General features: G+C 41.2%; 1 protein-coding gene across 3 annotated transcripts in view; it reads left to right on the top strand.

Annotated features, from left to right (window-relative positions):
- The first annotated feature begins 1,076 nt into the window (after positions 1 to 1,076).
- The window catches only part of CEP85L (centrosomal protein 85L), a 129,994-nt gene continuing 116,783 nt past the window's right edge, over positions 1,077 to 14,287 (top strand). For all 3 annotated transcript variants that reach the window (XM_089530502.1, XM_089530503.1, XM_089530504.1), the window contains exon 1: positions 1,077 to 1,347. In XM_089530502.1, coding sequence (XP_089386628.1) covers positions 1,296 to 1,347 — 52 coding nt within the window. In that variant the 5' untranslated portion in view covers positions 1,077 to 1,295. The remainder of the gene's footprint in view (positions 1,348 to 14,287) is intronic.

Here is a 14,287-nt window from a genome sequence, read left to right on the forward strand (position 1 = left end):
GAGCAAACTGCCATCTGCAGAATCCCAAGGCTGCAAAGGTGGTGTCAAACCGGATTATGCCCTGCAGTGTGGATGGATGCAGCATTGGTTTCCCCATCCCAAACACTTCCCAATAAGTTCTCCCCCTCTTCCTAATGCATCTGAGGAAGTAGACCAAAGCCTGGGAAAGCTCATGCTGCCATTTTCTTTCCTTCAGTGAGTCCCAGAGGTGCTACAAGAAAAAGTCGAAGGCTTTCATGGCTGGCATCCATAGTTTTTTGTGGGTTTTTCGGGCTATGTGGCCATGTTCTAGCAGACTCTCTTTCTCAAAGAAAGAAAGAAAGGAACTCTGCTAGAACATGGCCACATAGCCCGAAAGACCCACAAAAAACCGTGCTACAAGATCTCTCTACAAGATACACTTGTCCCACCATATTTGCTAGGGTCAGGGGCACAAGACCCATGACTATGAGGAAAGCAGAAATCACAACAACAGGATGTTTTTACCCGAGAGGATGCCTGTCTAGGAACCTCTGGGTCCCACAGACACTGGCCCTAGAAGTGCCCTGGAGGAGCCAGAGGCCTAGAGGAGTCTCTCTCTAGGGATCCCTGGGTCTTTCAGCCTGACTTTTGGTTAAAGTTGACCATAGAGTTGCACTGGAGGAGGACCGAGATATGCCTAGAGAGAACATATTAATCAAATCAGGGAATACTGTAATCAAATCCACAAATATCAAAGCTGCAAATATGGAGGGATGAGTGTAATTATTATTATTATCATTATTATCCTTATTAATAAGCTCTCCAAGTGCATCTGAGGAAGCAGACTGACGCCTAGGAAGGTCTTTCTTGCAGTGAGCCTCAAAGGTGCTGCAAGAAGATCTCTCTACAAACCCTGACCCCACCGACCGAGAGGGCTATGTCTTGGTATTCCCCTCCCAAGACGAGAGCCTGGGGCAGGGGAGGGAGGAAGGGCAGTGCCCAAGATGGACTCCCTCCTCCTGCTCCTCCTGCTCAGAAGAGTAACGGCAGCATCTGCGGAGGAGGAGGAGGAGGAGAGCGGGCGGGTGCTCCTGGGAGGCGGAGGCGGAGGAGGGCCGTCGCCGCAGTGGCACAAGGAGAGCGTTGTCCGTCCTTCTGCAGCCACTGCCAGGGGGAAGAAGATGATGGCAGCCTCGGAGGAAGAGGCCAGAGAGGAGGCCAGAGGAGGGCCAGCCGTGGGAGCCCAGCAGTGACCCCCGTCCCTCCGTCCGTCCGTCTCTCCTCGCCGCCGGCCCCGGTTCTCCCTCCCTCTTGGACCAGGCTGGGAGGCCGCCATGTGGGGGAGGCTCCTCTCCGAAGTGGGGCAGAAGGGCGACTACAGGGCAGGTAAAAAGGGACCCAAGGACCCAGGAGGGCTTCCCAGGGGGAGGAGGGCTCTCCTGCCCCAGAAAGGCCACTCTCAAAATGGAGGGCGCTTTCTATTTTTAGTGGTGGGGCTTTTCCTCTCTCTCTCGTTTCAACCGTTAACGCCATTAAGGCTGCATCCACACTGGAGAGATAACCCCGTTTGGCACCGCTTTAAGTGTCTTGGCTCCTTGCTATGGAATTCTGGGAGCTGGAGTTTGTTTGGAGTCCGCTCTGGGCCCCTCCACAAACTCCAGCTCCCAGAACTCCATAGCAAAGAGCCAGACAAGTTAAAGCGGCGCTAAACCGGGTTAATGCTAGGGAATTCTGGGAACTGTAGTTTTCTGTGAGACATTTATTAGTCTTTGTCAGAGAGAGAGAGAGAGCTCTGGTGCCACAATAAACTACAATTCCCATGATTCCCCAGCACTGGCAGTTAAAGCAACCCCAAACTAGATTGTTTCTGCAGTGTGTTTTGCACCAGAGAGAGAGATTGGGGAAAAAGAAGTGCCTGGGAGGAAGGGTTGTTGCATCCACATTAGGGAAGTAATGCGGTTTGAGACCGCTTTAGCTGCCCCTGGCTCCATGCTGTGGCATTCTGGGGTTTGTAGTTGGCTGTGGCACCTCTGGTAGAAACCTTAGCAACTCAAGTGAACCAGCCTTTCCTCAGTGGTCCCCAAACTCTGCCCTTTAATAAGAGATCTTGGACTACAGCTCCCAGAAGCCTCAGCCATGTTGGCCAATAGTCTGGGATTCTGGGAGTTGAAGTCCAAAATCTCTTCTTAAAGGGCACAGTTTGGGGACCACTGCTCTAGCTTTTTTAGAGGACAGCTGTTGACACCATCCCTGACATTTGATGCCATGTTGTGATGATGATGATGATGATGATGATGTCAAAACTGGCTGATAATGACACATATTTTAATGTCTTTTAGTCTAATCAATATTAATGTTAGTGCCACAGCCGACTACAAATCCCAGAATGCCACAGCATGGAGCCAGGGCAGCTAAAGCGGTCTCAAACCGTATAATTTCTCCAGTGTGGATGCTTCCTTGCCATGGAGAGGAAGAAAAGGGAGAGGACTCCACTTCTGAGGGAGCCATTTAAACCATCAAACCCTGCAATGAGATTGAGGCTATATTTAGCCCTCTCTCCCTAATCGCCTTTAAATCTTACTCTTTCCAAAAGAGAGAGAGAGAGAGAGAGAGAATCCCTTCCAAAATAATAATAATAATAATTATTATTATTATTATTATTTCTTCTTCCTTTGGGGTAGCTTGTGAGGACTTTGAGAAATGAGGATATGAGGAGGAGATTTCATTACAGCCGCCTTTCTTTCTTTCTTTCTTTCCTTCCTTCCTTCCTTCCTTCCTTCTTTATGCACATGGCCTTAAGAGACATAAAAGAAGTGTGTCTTTTCCAGCCATGGACCCCCTTCAGTTGCCTTGCAGAAAACGCATCCAGGAAGCAGTGATAACTCAGGGAAAGAAAAGACTTTATTTTTGAAGGAAGATGAGGATGGTGTCCATAATCCTAAACTGAGAGCCCTTTCCTGTTGAGACTTCAGTGGGAGGGATTCCTTTTGTGGTTGTGGTTGTCGTGTCCTTTTAGGTTGTTTCTGACTTACTACGACCCTAAGGCAAAAATCTATCATGGGGTTTCCTTGGTGAGATTGGTTCAGAAGAGGTTTGCCATTGTCTTTCTCTGAGGCTGAGAGAGTGTGACTTGCCCAAATTAATTCAGTGGGTTTCATGGCTGAGCTGGGATCTGAACTCTGATCTCTAACGCTCAAACTACTATGCCACACCTCGGAGACATTTAGATCTGTGGTCATTTTGGCTTGTCCAGTTCACATGCCAGTAAGAAGAGGTTCATCTTAGGGTCGCCATAAGACAGGCACTCAACGGCATTATCTCTGATGAAACCGTGACAAAAATAATGCTGAATATCAGTGCCCCAATGGTTGAAAAGTTGAATTAGACATCAACTCTTAAACTTTCTTACTGGTGTGGAGCAGTTTGCTTGCGGTATCTGAGAACAAGCTGTTCTTGCCATCACACTGTTTGAGGATAAATGGTCATTCCTTTGGTAATACTGAATTACTGTACTGTTCACTATATCTGATGAGTGGGATATAAAGCTTTAAGTTATATGTGTGGACAGTTCTAGAGACCATGCTGATTTAATTGTTGTCTGCCCCCATTCATTTATTAAGTTTGGAAAGAGAGAGCCAGTTGTTGTTTAAAAAGTGATTTTTTATTTTCAATTCACTAGGAGATATACATGATTTGAGAAAGGACTTATATTTTAATGATGAGATTATAGCAGTTGTAAAAATGAATGTATGTCACTAAGATCATTTTTATGTTCTTCAGTATTTATAAAGAATAGAAATGATTTGTTTTCTCTCTAATTAATAGGAAAATATTACAATACTGATTTCATTAAGAGAAAAATATTACAATTTTTTAGATTGTAAGCCTGAGGGCAGGGAACCGTCCAATTAAAAAGATTGTATGTACAGCGCTGTGTAAATTTACAGCACTTTATAAATAAAGGTTAATAATAATAAATAATAATACATACTGATTTTATTGCTTGGGTATATATACCAAGGTCCCATCAGATACAAAAGTTATCTCACCTCATATTGTTTTATGTGTTATTTCATAGGTTACAGAGTAAAATAGGGCAAGCGTTTAACGGTTATTAGTGATTAATTTCTTTACATCACAGGTACATATGCCAAGTGTATTTAGCTTTTGAAATCTTGTTTACTTGTTCCATTCAGAGCATCAATCATTTCATTTTGACCTACTCACTTGGTAAAGTTTTCCATTTTGGAAGGGCTAAAAAGACAGACCAATGCAAATTTCAGAGAGCTACAGTAAAACTAAAATAAGAGTGTCCTTTAAGAAAACAGGATTTTAGTATCTAAAGTGAGCCAGCCTTTCTCAGTGTGTGTCCCTCTAGTCTAGACTTCTTAGAGTACAGCTGCCATCATCCCTGGCAATTGGGGCCATGTTGGGATGATGAAGGCAATCCTGGCTGATAACGATAAATATTTTAATGGCTTTTATTCTCAAAACAATATTAATGTACACAAAAAATTGTGCGGGGGAAGACCCAGACAAGAACAGGTGATATACCACAGTTATTTTCATCCTCTTGAGAAAATATGTAGCAGAAAAACAAGTGGTGAAAAGGCTCCAAGCCTTTCAGAACAATCAGAAAATCTTTCTAACGACAGTTCATTCTCCTGAAGTAAAAGGACAGAGAGGCTTGTGAGAAATGCACAGCTGTTACTAAGAATTGACAGTGCCTCCCAGCATGTCCTACTGTTACATCAATATTGTTGTATACCTAGATTGCTTAAATAATGCTGAAGTGCGGAATAAAACAGAATGATAAATAAAGATTGTTGCTGTTGAATAGATGTGTCCTGCTGACAAACAGAATATGACATTCTTGTTGTCAAAGCTGGAACTCCTTGTCCTATGGTGATTTTTATTCAGCTTAATTTGTTTACTAAAATCCATATCATCCACTTGTAGCAATGATTATGCCTGCTGAGTACTGGAACATTAGAAGAAGTGTTGCTCAGTATACCATTTCTTGACTGGTTGAAGTTGTATTTTCATTGGCTGAAGCATATTCTAGAATATAACAATTCTCTGGACCAACCAGATTAGTTGAACTATGATGACATAATACTTTGCTAAGAAGTTTATACTTTAGCCAATTTTTCCTCATTATTCTGGTGGTTAACAATCCCTGGCTTTTAAATTCTGTTTGTCAAGAATTCTGTTGTTGTTCAGTGTTGCTATGAAAATAAGTCTTAAACCTACATATCAGTTCTCGCTGTTTGATAAAGTTATGTGCACAGATATTCAGTAGGGAACACTGCTTAATTGGTAGCCCAGATCTAGCAGGGGTCAGGCTGTACAAGGCAGAGGTTTCAATGCAGATTACTGCTTGCAGGAATAAGAGGTTGCTCCTCAGTTTTGAAATCCACACCTGCAAGGCCAGATGAACTTCATCCAAGGGCATTAAAAGAACTGGCAAATATAAGATCAGAGCCACTGTCAATCATCTTTGAGAATTCCTGGAGAACAAGAGAATTCCCAGCAGACTGAAGGAGGGCAAATGTTGTCCCCATTTTTTAAAAATAAAAAGGGGGGGGGGAGAGGATCCTAACAGTTACCACCCAGTTACCTTGACATCAATATCAGGAAAGTTACTAGCACAGATCATTAAACAACAGATGGTCTGTAAGCATTTATAAAGGAATGCCATAATCACTAAAAGTCAACATGGATTTCTCAATAACAAGGCATGCTAGATTAATCTCATCTCTTTTTTTTTTATATAAAATTACCAGTTTGGTAGATGAAAGGAATGCTGTGAATGTAATGTATCTTGATTTCAGTAATGCCTTCAACAAGTTCCCCCAACAATATTCTTGCAAACAAGATAGTAAAAAGCAGGCTAGACAATGCTACTGTTAGTGGTTTTGAAATTGGTTGACTGGCCAAACACAAAGAGTGCTCAGCCAATGGCTTCTCTTCATTCTGGAGAGAAGTGGCTAGTGGGGTGCCACAGGCTTCTGTCCTGGGGCTAGTACTATTCAACATCTTGATCAATGACTTGGATGAAGGAATAGAGGGCATGCTTATCAGTTTTTAAGATGATACCAAATTAGGAGAGGTAGCTAATATCCCAGAGGATAGAATCAGAATTCAAAATGACCTGAATAGATTAAAAAGCTGGGCCAAAACTAACAAAATGAATTTCACCAAAGAGAAATATAAGGTATTGCACTTAGGCAGAAAAAATGAAATTCACAGATATAGGATGGGGGACACCTGGCTTCAAAACAGTGCATGTAAAAGTGGAGTCCTAGTAGACCACAAGTTGAACATGAATCAGTAGTGTGAAGCGGCAGCTAAAAAAGCCAATGCGATCTTAGGATCAATAGAAGTATAGTGTCTAGATTGAGGGAAGTAATAATGCCACTCATCTGGAATTCTGTGTTCAGTTCTGGACACCACAATTTGAAAAGATATGATAAGCTGGAGCATGTCTAGAGGAAAGTGACCAAAATGGTGAAGGGTCTGGAAACCATGCCTTATGAAGAAAGATTTAGGGAGCCGGGTATGTTTAGCCTGGAGAAGAGATGGTTAGGAGATGATATGATAGCCCTGTTTAAATATTTGAAGGGATGTCATATTGAGGAGGGAGCAAGCTTGTTTTTTGCCGCTCCAGAGATTAGGACCCAGAGCAGTGAATGCAAGCTACAGGAAAAGAGATTCTACCTAATTCTACATTAAGAAGAACTTTTTGACAGTAAGAGCTGTTTGACAGTGGAATACACTGCCTCGGAGAGTGGTGGAGTCTCCTCCTTTGTTTTTAAACAGGGGCTGGGTGGCCATTTATTGGGAGTGCTTTGATTGTGTATTCCTGCATGGCAGGGGGTTGGACTGAGTGGTCCTCGTGATCTCTTCCAACTCAATGATTCTGTGATATCATATTTTCAGTCCACCACTTGGTTTCTACTTCAGGATGCCCAGCTGCTGTTGTGTTGGTGGAATCCTTTCACTCCTCATCCTTCCCTAGTAATCCAGCCATATGATTTCTTCCCAGTTTATTTGACAGGGAGAGAGATTATTGCATTACCAATAGGACTAACAATTTAAGCAGTGATTCTTAACCGTTTGTCCTCAAACTGCTTTGGATGTTAGTTTTCAGGTATACTAGCCAGTATGGCCCATGGTAAGGGATTCTAGGAGCTGAGGTGCAAAGTATCAGAAGAACCAAAAATTGAGAATTCCTAAGGAATCATAAAATATTAATTATGTTCAGTATGCATTATGCAACTATAAAAATACCCATGGTTTCCTGGAATGTGTGAATGCTGAGGCCTAATGCGTCGTCTGCTATTGATGGAACTGGAGATCTCTTCCAACTCTGATTCTGTGATCATATTGGCAATAGATTTGCTTTTTAAAAAAATAAGTTCTGAAAACCTGTCTTCAAGGGTGGCAGCTGTGAAGATAGCAGTGATTGATAAATTAGCTTATAATGAATCCTAACATTCATATGCAGTTGTTTCATCATTTACCTCCCATGGTTCAGAGACATTTTATGAGACTATCCTCAGTTATGTGACTGGGCTCTGGGAGGCAATGGGTAATTCATAGAGGCAAAGTGCACCAGGGGCCATTCCACACTCAGATTATTCTTTTTTAAATGTATGATAAATGAATAGGTGTTACAATTGAAAAGGAGGTTCATATGTCTCCCCTCAAGCAGGGACGTAGCTAGGATTTTAGGAAGGGGGGGTCCAGACTAAGTGACACCATTATAATGGGGCTTGGGTGTGGCGGCGCAGCAGCACACACCATTCATTTTTCTAATGGAAAGGGGGGTCCAGACCCCAAGACCCCCCCCCCCCCGGCTACGTCCCTGCCTCCAGATGGGTCTGCTTCTGTTGCTAGCACTTTGGAGAAGCCTAAGTTTTCTGCCTCTATTTTGTTACTTTCCCCAGTTACATTAAGGCCATAGTGATGGCCCTATTTTTAATCTACATTCACTTCCTTTCTCAGAGGGAAAATGTAGATGCAGTGACACAAACACCATCACTTTATCTCTTTGCACTTTATTTTAGCATTTTTGCTTGATAAAAAATCTTGTGAACTTCACAAACTAGATATGATTAATTTTGTACCGTTTGCTTGGCCCAAGAAAGCTATCAACACACAAGATGGATTTTTGTTTTGTTTGTTTTACAGCCAGTATGGCTACTCCTGAAATTATACTTTGTTGTTTGTTGTTAGCTGCCCACAAGCACATCTTGGGTATGAGACATCTCCAAGAGCCCCTATTCTCAACTCTTCTGTTCAAGTCCTGCAGATTCAGGTCCATGGCCTCCCTGATTGAGTCTAGCCATCTGGCCTGTGATCTTTCTCTCTTTCTGCTAACCTCTACCCTTCCTAGTGTTACTGTCTTTTCTAATGAGTCTATAATGTACCAGTGCTTTTGAATGCTTTTTCAGCATCGTGAGGAGGTCTAAATAACCTAAAGGCACCAGATCCCATCTGATTCTTGGAGGTTTAGTAGGGTCAGCCCTGGTTAGTACTTGGAGGGGAGATCACCAATGAATACCAGGTACCATAGGCAGTATTTCAGAGGATGCAAAACCACCTCTGAGTATTCCTTCTCCAAGAAAACTATGGAATTCATAGGCCTCCCATAAATTGATAGGTGGCTTCAAGCGCGCACACACACACACATACAGACGCTGTTCACAGAAGTCCAGTTGTGTGATTGACAGACTTGAGAAATACGTAGTTTGCTTTAAAGGGAAAAAGAAAGGATTCAGAAAACCGTTTTGAACAACACCAGCCTTCTGTGCAGAAAGTAGGGTGCAAGAAGCACCACATGCCTTCTTTCCATCTTGCAGATTGGAGTGCCAGCCCTTTGGGTAAATAAACACAGCCTTCCTTGTGTTAAGAGGCCATAAAGCCAAACTTTGACAAGTATATCAAAGAGTACCCATCAAGGAGGCCTGGAATTAAATTACTTGGCCATCATGGTCAAGTAATTACAGTACAGCTTTTAAAATGTTTTATACTCTATAAAGTGAAGTTCAGTGAGGAATATTTCTGAAACTGTGTTTTTGAAATGCTTTCATGGAAGAATAGCTGCTTAATTATTGAATGATTTAGATCCTTGATCCAGAAACTTTCAAGAAGGCAGCTATCATCTTTCTCCTCATGAAATAATTACCTGAATCTATGCAGTTGTTAATATGTGAGAAATGCAGTCTGTTGACAGCATCTGTTGATCTCTCAATAAGATATATTTTTTTCTTGCCAAATCTTAGCCACAGGTGATATGTAATGACTGTGTCCAACATCACAGGTAATGTCATAATTTAAAATTGAACATATGTGATGAGATCACAATCTGTTAGGAGCTTTGGGGGGTGTCTCATGAATTTGATGGTTATGTTAAAACAAAACAACTGCTGAAACTGGCTAGCAAAAATTAAGACATCTTTGGGGGGTGGGATGGGTTGGGGCCTGGCGTGGTGGGGAGAAAAATCAAGTATATATCTGCTTTGAGCTTTTAAAGCTCAAAAATTGGAGCCCTACAGACAAGAATGCAAAAGTGGCAGTGGCCTGCAAGAATGCTGGGCTGTCCTTGCAAGAAAGGGAATTAATGGTGAGTTTATGACATTAGCTGTCTAGTGGTACAGGTACCATGTATAGAGCTGTACTAGAGGGGCAAGCTTATGCTTTGCATGCTGAAGATTGCAGGTTCAGTCCTCAGCATCTTTTAAGGAGGGAGGGCAGACTCCTACCTGAAACTTAAGGAGCTGCTGCCAATCCCTGTCAAAAATATTTGACTAGGTTGATGAATGTTCTGACTCTGTATATGCACTAATGGCTTGAATGGTGCACTACTGGTGTTGTTAGATTTCTTGTGTCTTCGATATAAGATTCAAATTGGACAGTGCAGTAATTTGAAAACACCTTTTCATTGGGATTCCCCAGGATGGACTGTAAACTCAAAGACCTTGTCATTGACTCTGTATCTTTAATACAGTATTTTTCAATATTTCAATACAGTACAATACAATAGTCTGTGTGATATTGATTTTCAATTTTTAGCATACCTGCCACTTTTCAACAGAACTTTGTATTTGCCATGCCTTTCTGATTATATCTTTCACTTGCATTTTATGATGTTGATTTGTGCTGGGATTGCTTTGATTGGTGGCATTGCTTCTCTTGTCACCCAGTTTGGCCTTTTAAAATTTATTTTGAGGAAATGCTGTAACAAACATGTCTGGGTACAAAATTGTATAATGAGCAAGGAAGGGATAAAATAAATCTCAAAGCAGATGGAGGCTCATACAGAACATTGCCTTTTCTTCCGGGGGTGGAGATGGCTGAAAAGAGGAAACAAGATCACAGCTGTCAAACTGACACCTAACCATTCTGATGGACAGTTTCTGGGGTTAATGCTCAGTTGCAGTCTTCATGCACTTGGTTATGTTGCAGTAATGAGCAGCTGATGAAATGTTCATGTTTTCAAAAATGAGGCTTAAAATGTTGTATTTCAGAAGAAAAACTGTAAACAACCATCCTTATTAAGCACTGTAAAATAAAATCAGCATTGTTCTGAAGCAGTAATGAATGAAAAAGACATTCATTGTTCAGTGCAGCCTCACAAAAGCTGCAGTCTTCTCAATTGCATGTTAGATTCATCCTTGTTTGGCAGTGGACCATGGTCTTAGCTTAAAATCCTAGCAGAGTGAGTTTTTATTACACAGCTCACTTGTTAATGTTAAACACAGCATGTATCTTCTTTGAAGTGCTTTTTCTATGCATTGCTTCCATGTGCAGTGACAATCCAGCTTCATAGATAAGAAATGTCTTAAATTGTACATGAAGGAACATATGTCATTGTTAAGAAAAAGCCATTTGTTGTTTCTTATATGCTATAAGAGGAGGTAAGCTGCTTGTGCACTTGTCTCCAGTATCAACTGTTCTGCCCTCCACATAACTTTAGAATCCTATCTTTGGTTTGTAATCTGATGTTCAGGAGTTGAACACAGCTTACACACTGTTGGTTAGTTTACTACACAGCTGTGATTATTGTGTTCTTCATTACGCTTTCAGAGACTTGGTTAGCGTTGTTGGCATTTCTTTAAAAAGGTTCTCATCCTGTACTAACCAAATAAGTACAATGCATATCATACACCAAACACAGCTGCTAAAGTTTTCTATTTTCCTTTTGTAATATACCATATATGATTAAGTTCACTTGTAAGCATTGTGATTTCTTTCCACAAAATTGGGTATAGTACTAAGATAATTAAGAGAGCTAGCAGGACATAGTAGTTTGATCAGGGTTCATAGATCAGGGTTTAATTACCAGCTTGGTCATAAAACCCATTGGGTGACCTTGGGTGAGTCACATGCTCTCAGCCTTGGGAAGGCAATGGCAAACCTCCTCTGAACAAATCTTGCCAAGAAAACCCCATGATAGGTTTGCCTTAGGTTTGCCATAAGCTGGAAATGGCTTGAAGGTACACAACAACAACAATTGAGATATTAGTGTTGCGCATACATTTTGCAAGAGGTATCCAATCAGTTCAGTTTTTTTCCTTTGGTTGCACAGTTGAAAAATTACATTTCTGCATTAGAAGGGTTGAAAAATACTATAAAAGATTTTTTTAAATTTTGTGTACTAGTTTGATATGTCTTAATCTGCTGGATTTTAATAAGCACCATCAGTGCAAAACGAAGGCACTAACAAACAGTGGTTGCCATGCTTTCAGGTGTAGGAACTTGTCACATGGTGTATTAAGGTTGTGAAAGCTTCTGTTCATATTTGTGGTCAGAACAGAAGGAAATGAAAAAAATGGCGATGAACACTATTTAGCTTGCTGTATATGATTTGGATCTGTTTCCTTTGTTCTAGTGCCTCTTCTAAGAGTGAAAGAAACTATCTGATGATGAGATTTGAGTGACTCAAAGTGTTTGATTATGAGTAGGATTCCTATAAGCTGAGTTTTGTGAAAGTAGTTTAGGTTCTGTTCATGTGCTGTTTTCTATATTTGGGTGATCTTTGTATGAAGGTGAATATTATGTTGTCCTCTGCACTTTGAGGAATGCTTAACCTAAATTGGCTACTAGATGAAAGTTGATAAAATTTATTTTTATCCAGTTCTAGCCCATATAGTTTGAAAAGCCACTATGGATAATCATGTCAGACCAGATTATTTCTGCAGTGGATGCAGCCTTGGTATGGAAGGCTGTGCTGATCTTTTTGTCGGTTTGAGATGTAATAATGAATTAATGATAATGGCGGGATACAAACTGCCGCTTTGCGGCGCTTCCCCACCGCCGCTGCTTGCTCTGCGCGGGAGCTGCAGCAGCCAAACCGCGCGGCTCCTGCGCGGAGCAAAAAAGAAGCTCCAAAATGGAGCTTCTTTTGGAGTCGCGTTTGCGGCGTAGCGAGGCGCCAGGGGCGCGGTTTGGCTGCTGCAGCTCCCGCGCAGAGCAAGCGGCGGCGGCGGGGAAGCGCCGCAAAGCGGCGGTTTGTATCCCGCCATTATCATTAATTCTTGTACGTATTCAATACGTATTAGGGTTAGGGGGGTGCGGAAGCACCGCCCCTTCCTAACCCTAGTACGTATTGATGACGTACTATTTGGCGGTTTGTATCCCGCCTGTGTGTGTGTGTGTGTGTGTGTGTGTGTGTGTGTGTGTGTGTATCTTGTATTAAGTACTTTGAAGCTTCTGTTACATGACCTGAGAATGAATTGATGCATTAAAGGTTTGGCTTTATACAGAATTCTTTGACTCTTAGCTTTTATGTGTGCAGTTACACAACTTGAAGATCTGCAGTATATTGGTTATTGCAAACAAAACTGAAACTGTAAACATTTAATTTAAAGGATACACACACATACCCTGAATAAAATAGAAAATAATATATATGCAGAAAATGTATGATTACATTTTTAATTTTATTTTTGTTTTGGGATCCTGGAGAATAGGGGTCAAATTCCTGTTAGGTCCATAGGAGAGCAGGGTGGCTTTCAGCCTCAGGTTCTCACTTGTAAAATGGGAGTAATAGTTACTATTCTTTAAAATCTGTCAAAAGAAGGTGGTAATAAAGGTACTTGAATTTGTGTCCTCTTCTAAGCTTATTTTGATAGATTATATGTAATAGGCTATAAAATGAAAATAACATCTCCCTGTGGTTTTCCCATATGGTGTTGCTTAAGTAGATCTAGGAGATGGATTGTTCAGCAAGGCCTGATTTATGGCACTGGTATAGATTGTAGAGTTCTGAAGATAAATATTTTCGATTAGGTATGATATGTATTGCAGAAAGATCTTACAACATACTATATTTGTTAATTCAGTGAAGGCTATTTATTATAGCTGTTACTATTTTTGGAATGTGTTTTGGGACTTCCAGTCCTCTAGATGTTGATGAACAGGAATTCCCATTGTACCTCACCATTGACCAAGCTGTCTAGGGCTGGTGGGAATTGGAATTCAACAACCCTGGAGGAAGAACACAGGTTCTCCAGTCCTGGGTTAGTCTATACCAGTCTTCCACACCTTGTGTTCTCCAGATATTTGACAACTTGAAATCATAGAATCCTAGAGATGGAAGAGACTGCAAGAGCCATCCAGTCCAACCCCCTGCCATCCAGGAACTCACAATCAAAGCATCCCTGACAGATGGCCATCCAGCCTCTGCTTAGAATGGGAAAGACAGTAATGAAAGAACTAGAGAAGGTCCTAGGATATACAACTGAGCACAAAAGTAAGAATTGTACAAGCCACCGTATTCCCTATTGCTATGTATGGATGTGAGAGCTGGACAGTTAAGAAGGATAGGAAGAAAATAGACTCATTCGAAATGTGGTGCTGTCGAAGAGTGCTAAGGTTTCCTTGGACAGCCAAAAAGACAAACAAATGGGTCCTGGAGCAGATGAAGCCAGAAATCTCCCTAGAAGCCAAGATAACAAAACTCAGGTTGGCATACTTTGGACACATCATGAGAAGGCATGAATCATTGGGAAAAAACTAGTAATGCTAGGAAAGGTGGAGAGAAGTAGAAAGAGAAGAAGGCTGCATGCAAGATGAATGGCCTCCTTATTTTATCTAATTCTATTCTGTATTATTATCTATTGTTTTATTTGTATTTTGTAGAATGTACGCCATTGGCAGTTTTCATTTTTATTGATTTTATTGTCTATATGTACAGCGCTGTGTAAATCTACAGCACTATATAAATAATAATAATAATAATAATAATAATAATAATAATAATAAAAATGAGATCACGAATATGAGTTTGTAGGAGTTGAGCAGAGCAGAGGGCCTT

This window comes from Sceloporus occidentalis, unplaced genomic scaffold (genome assembly GCF_023333645.1).
Source record: "Sceloporus occidentalis isolate IW3139 unplaced genomic scaffold, rSceOcc1.0.p SCAF_6, whole genome shotgun sequence".
NCBI classification, from domain to species: domain Eukaryota; kingdom Metazoa; phylum Chordata; class Lepidosauria; order Squamata; family Phrynosomatidae; genus Sceloporus; species Sceloporus occidentalis.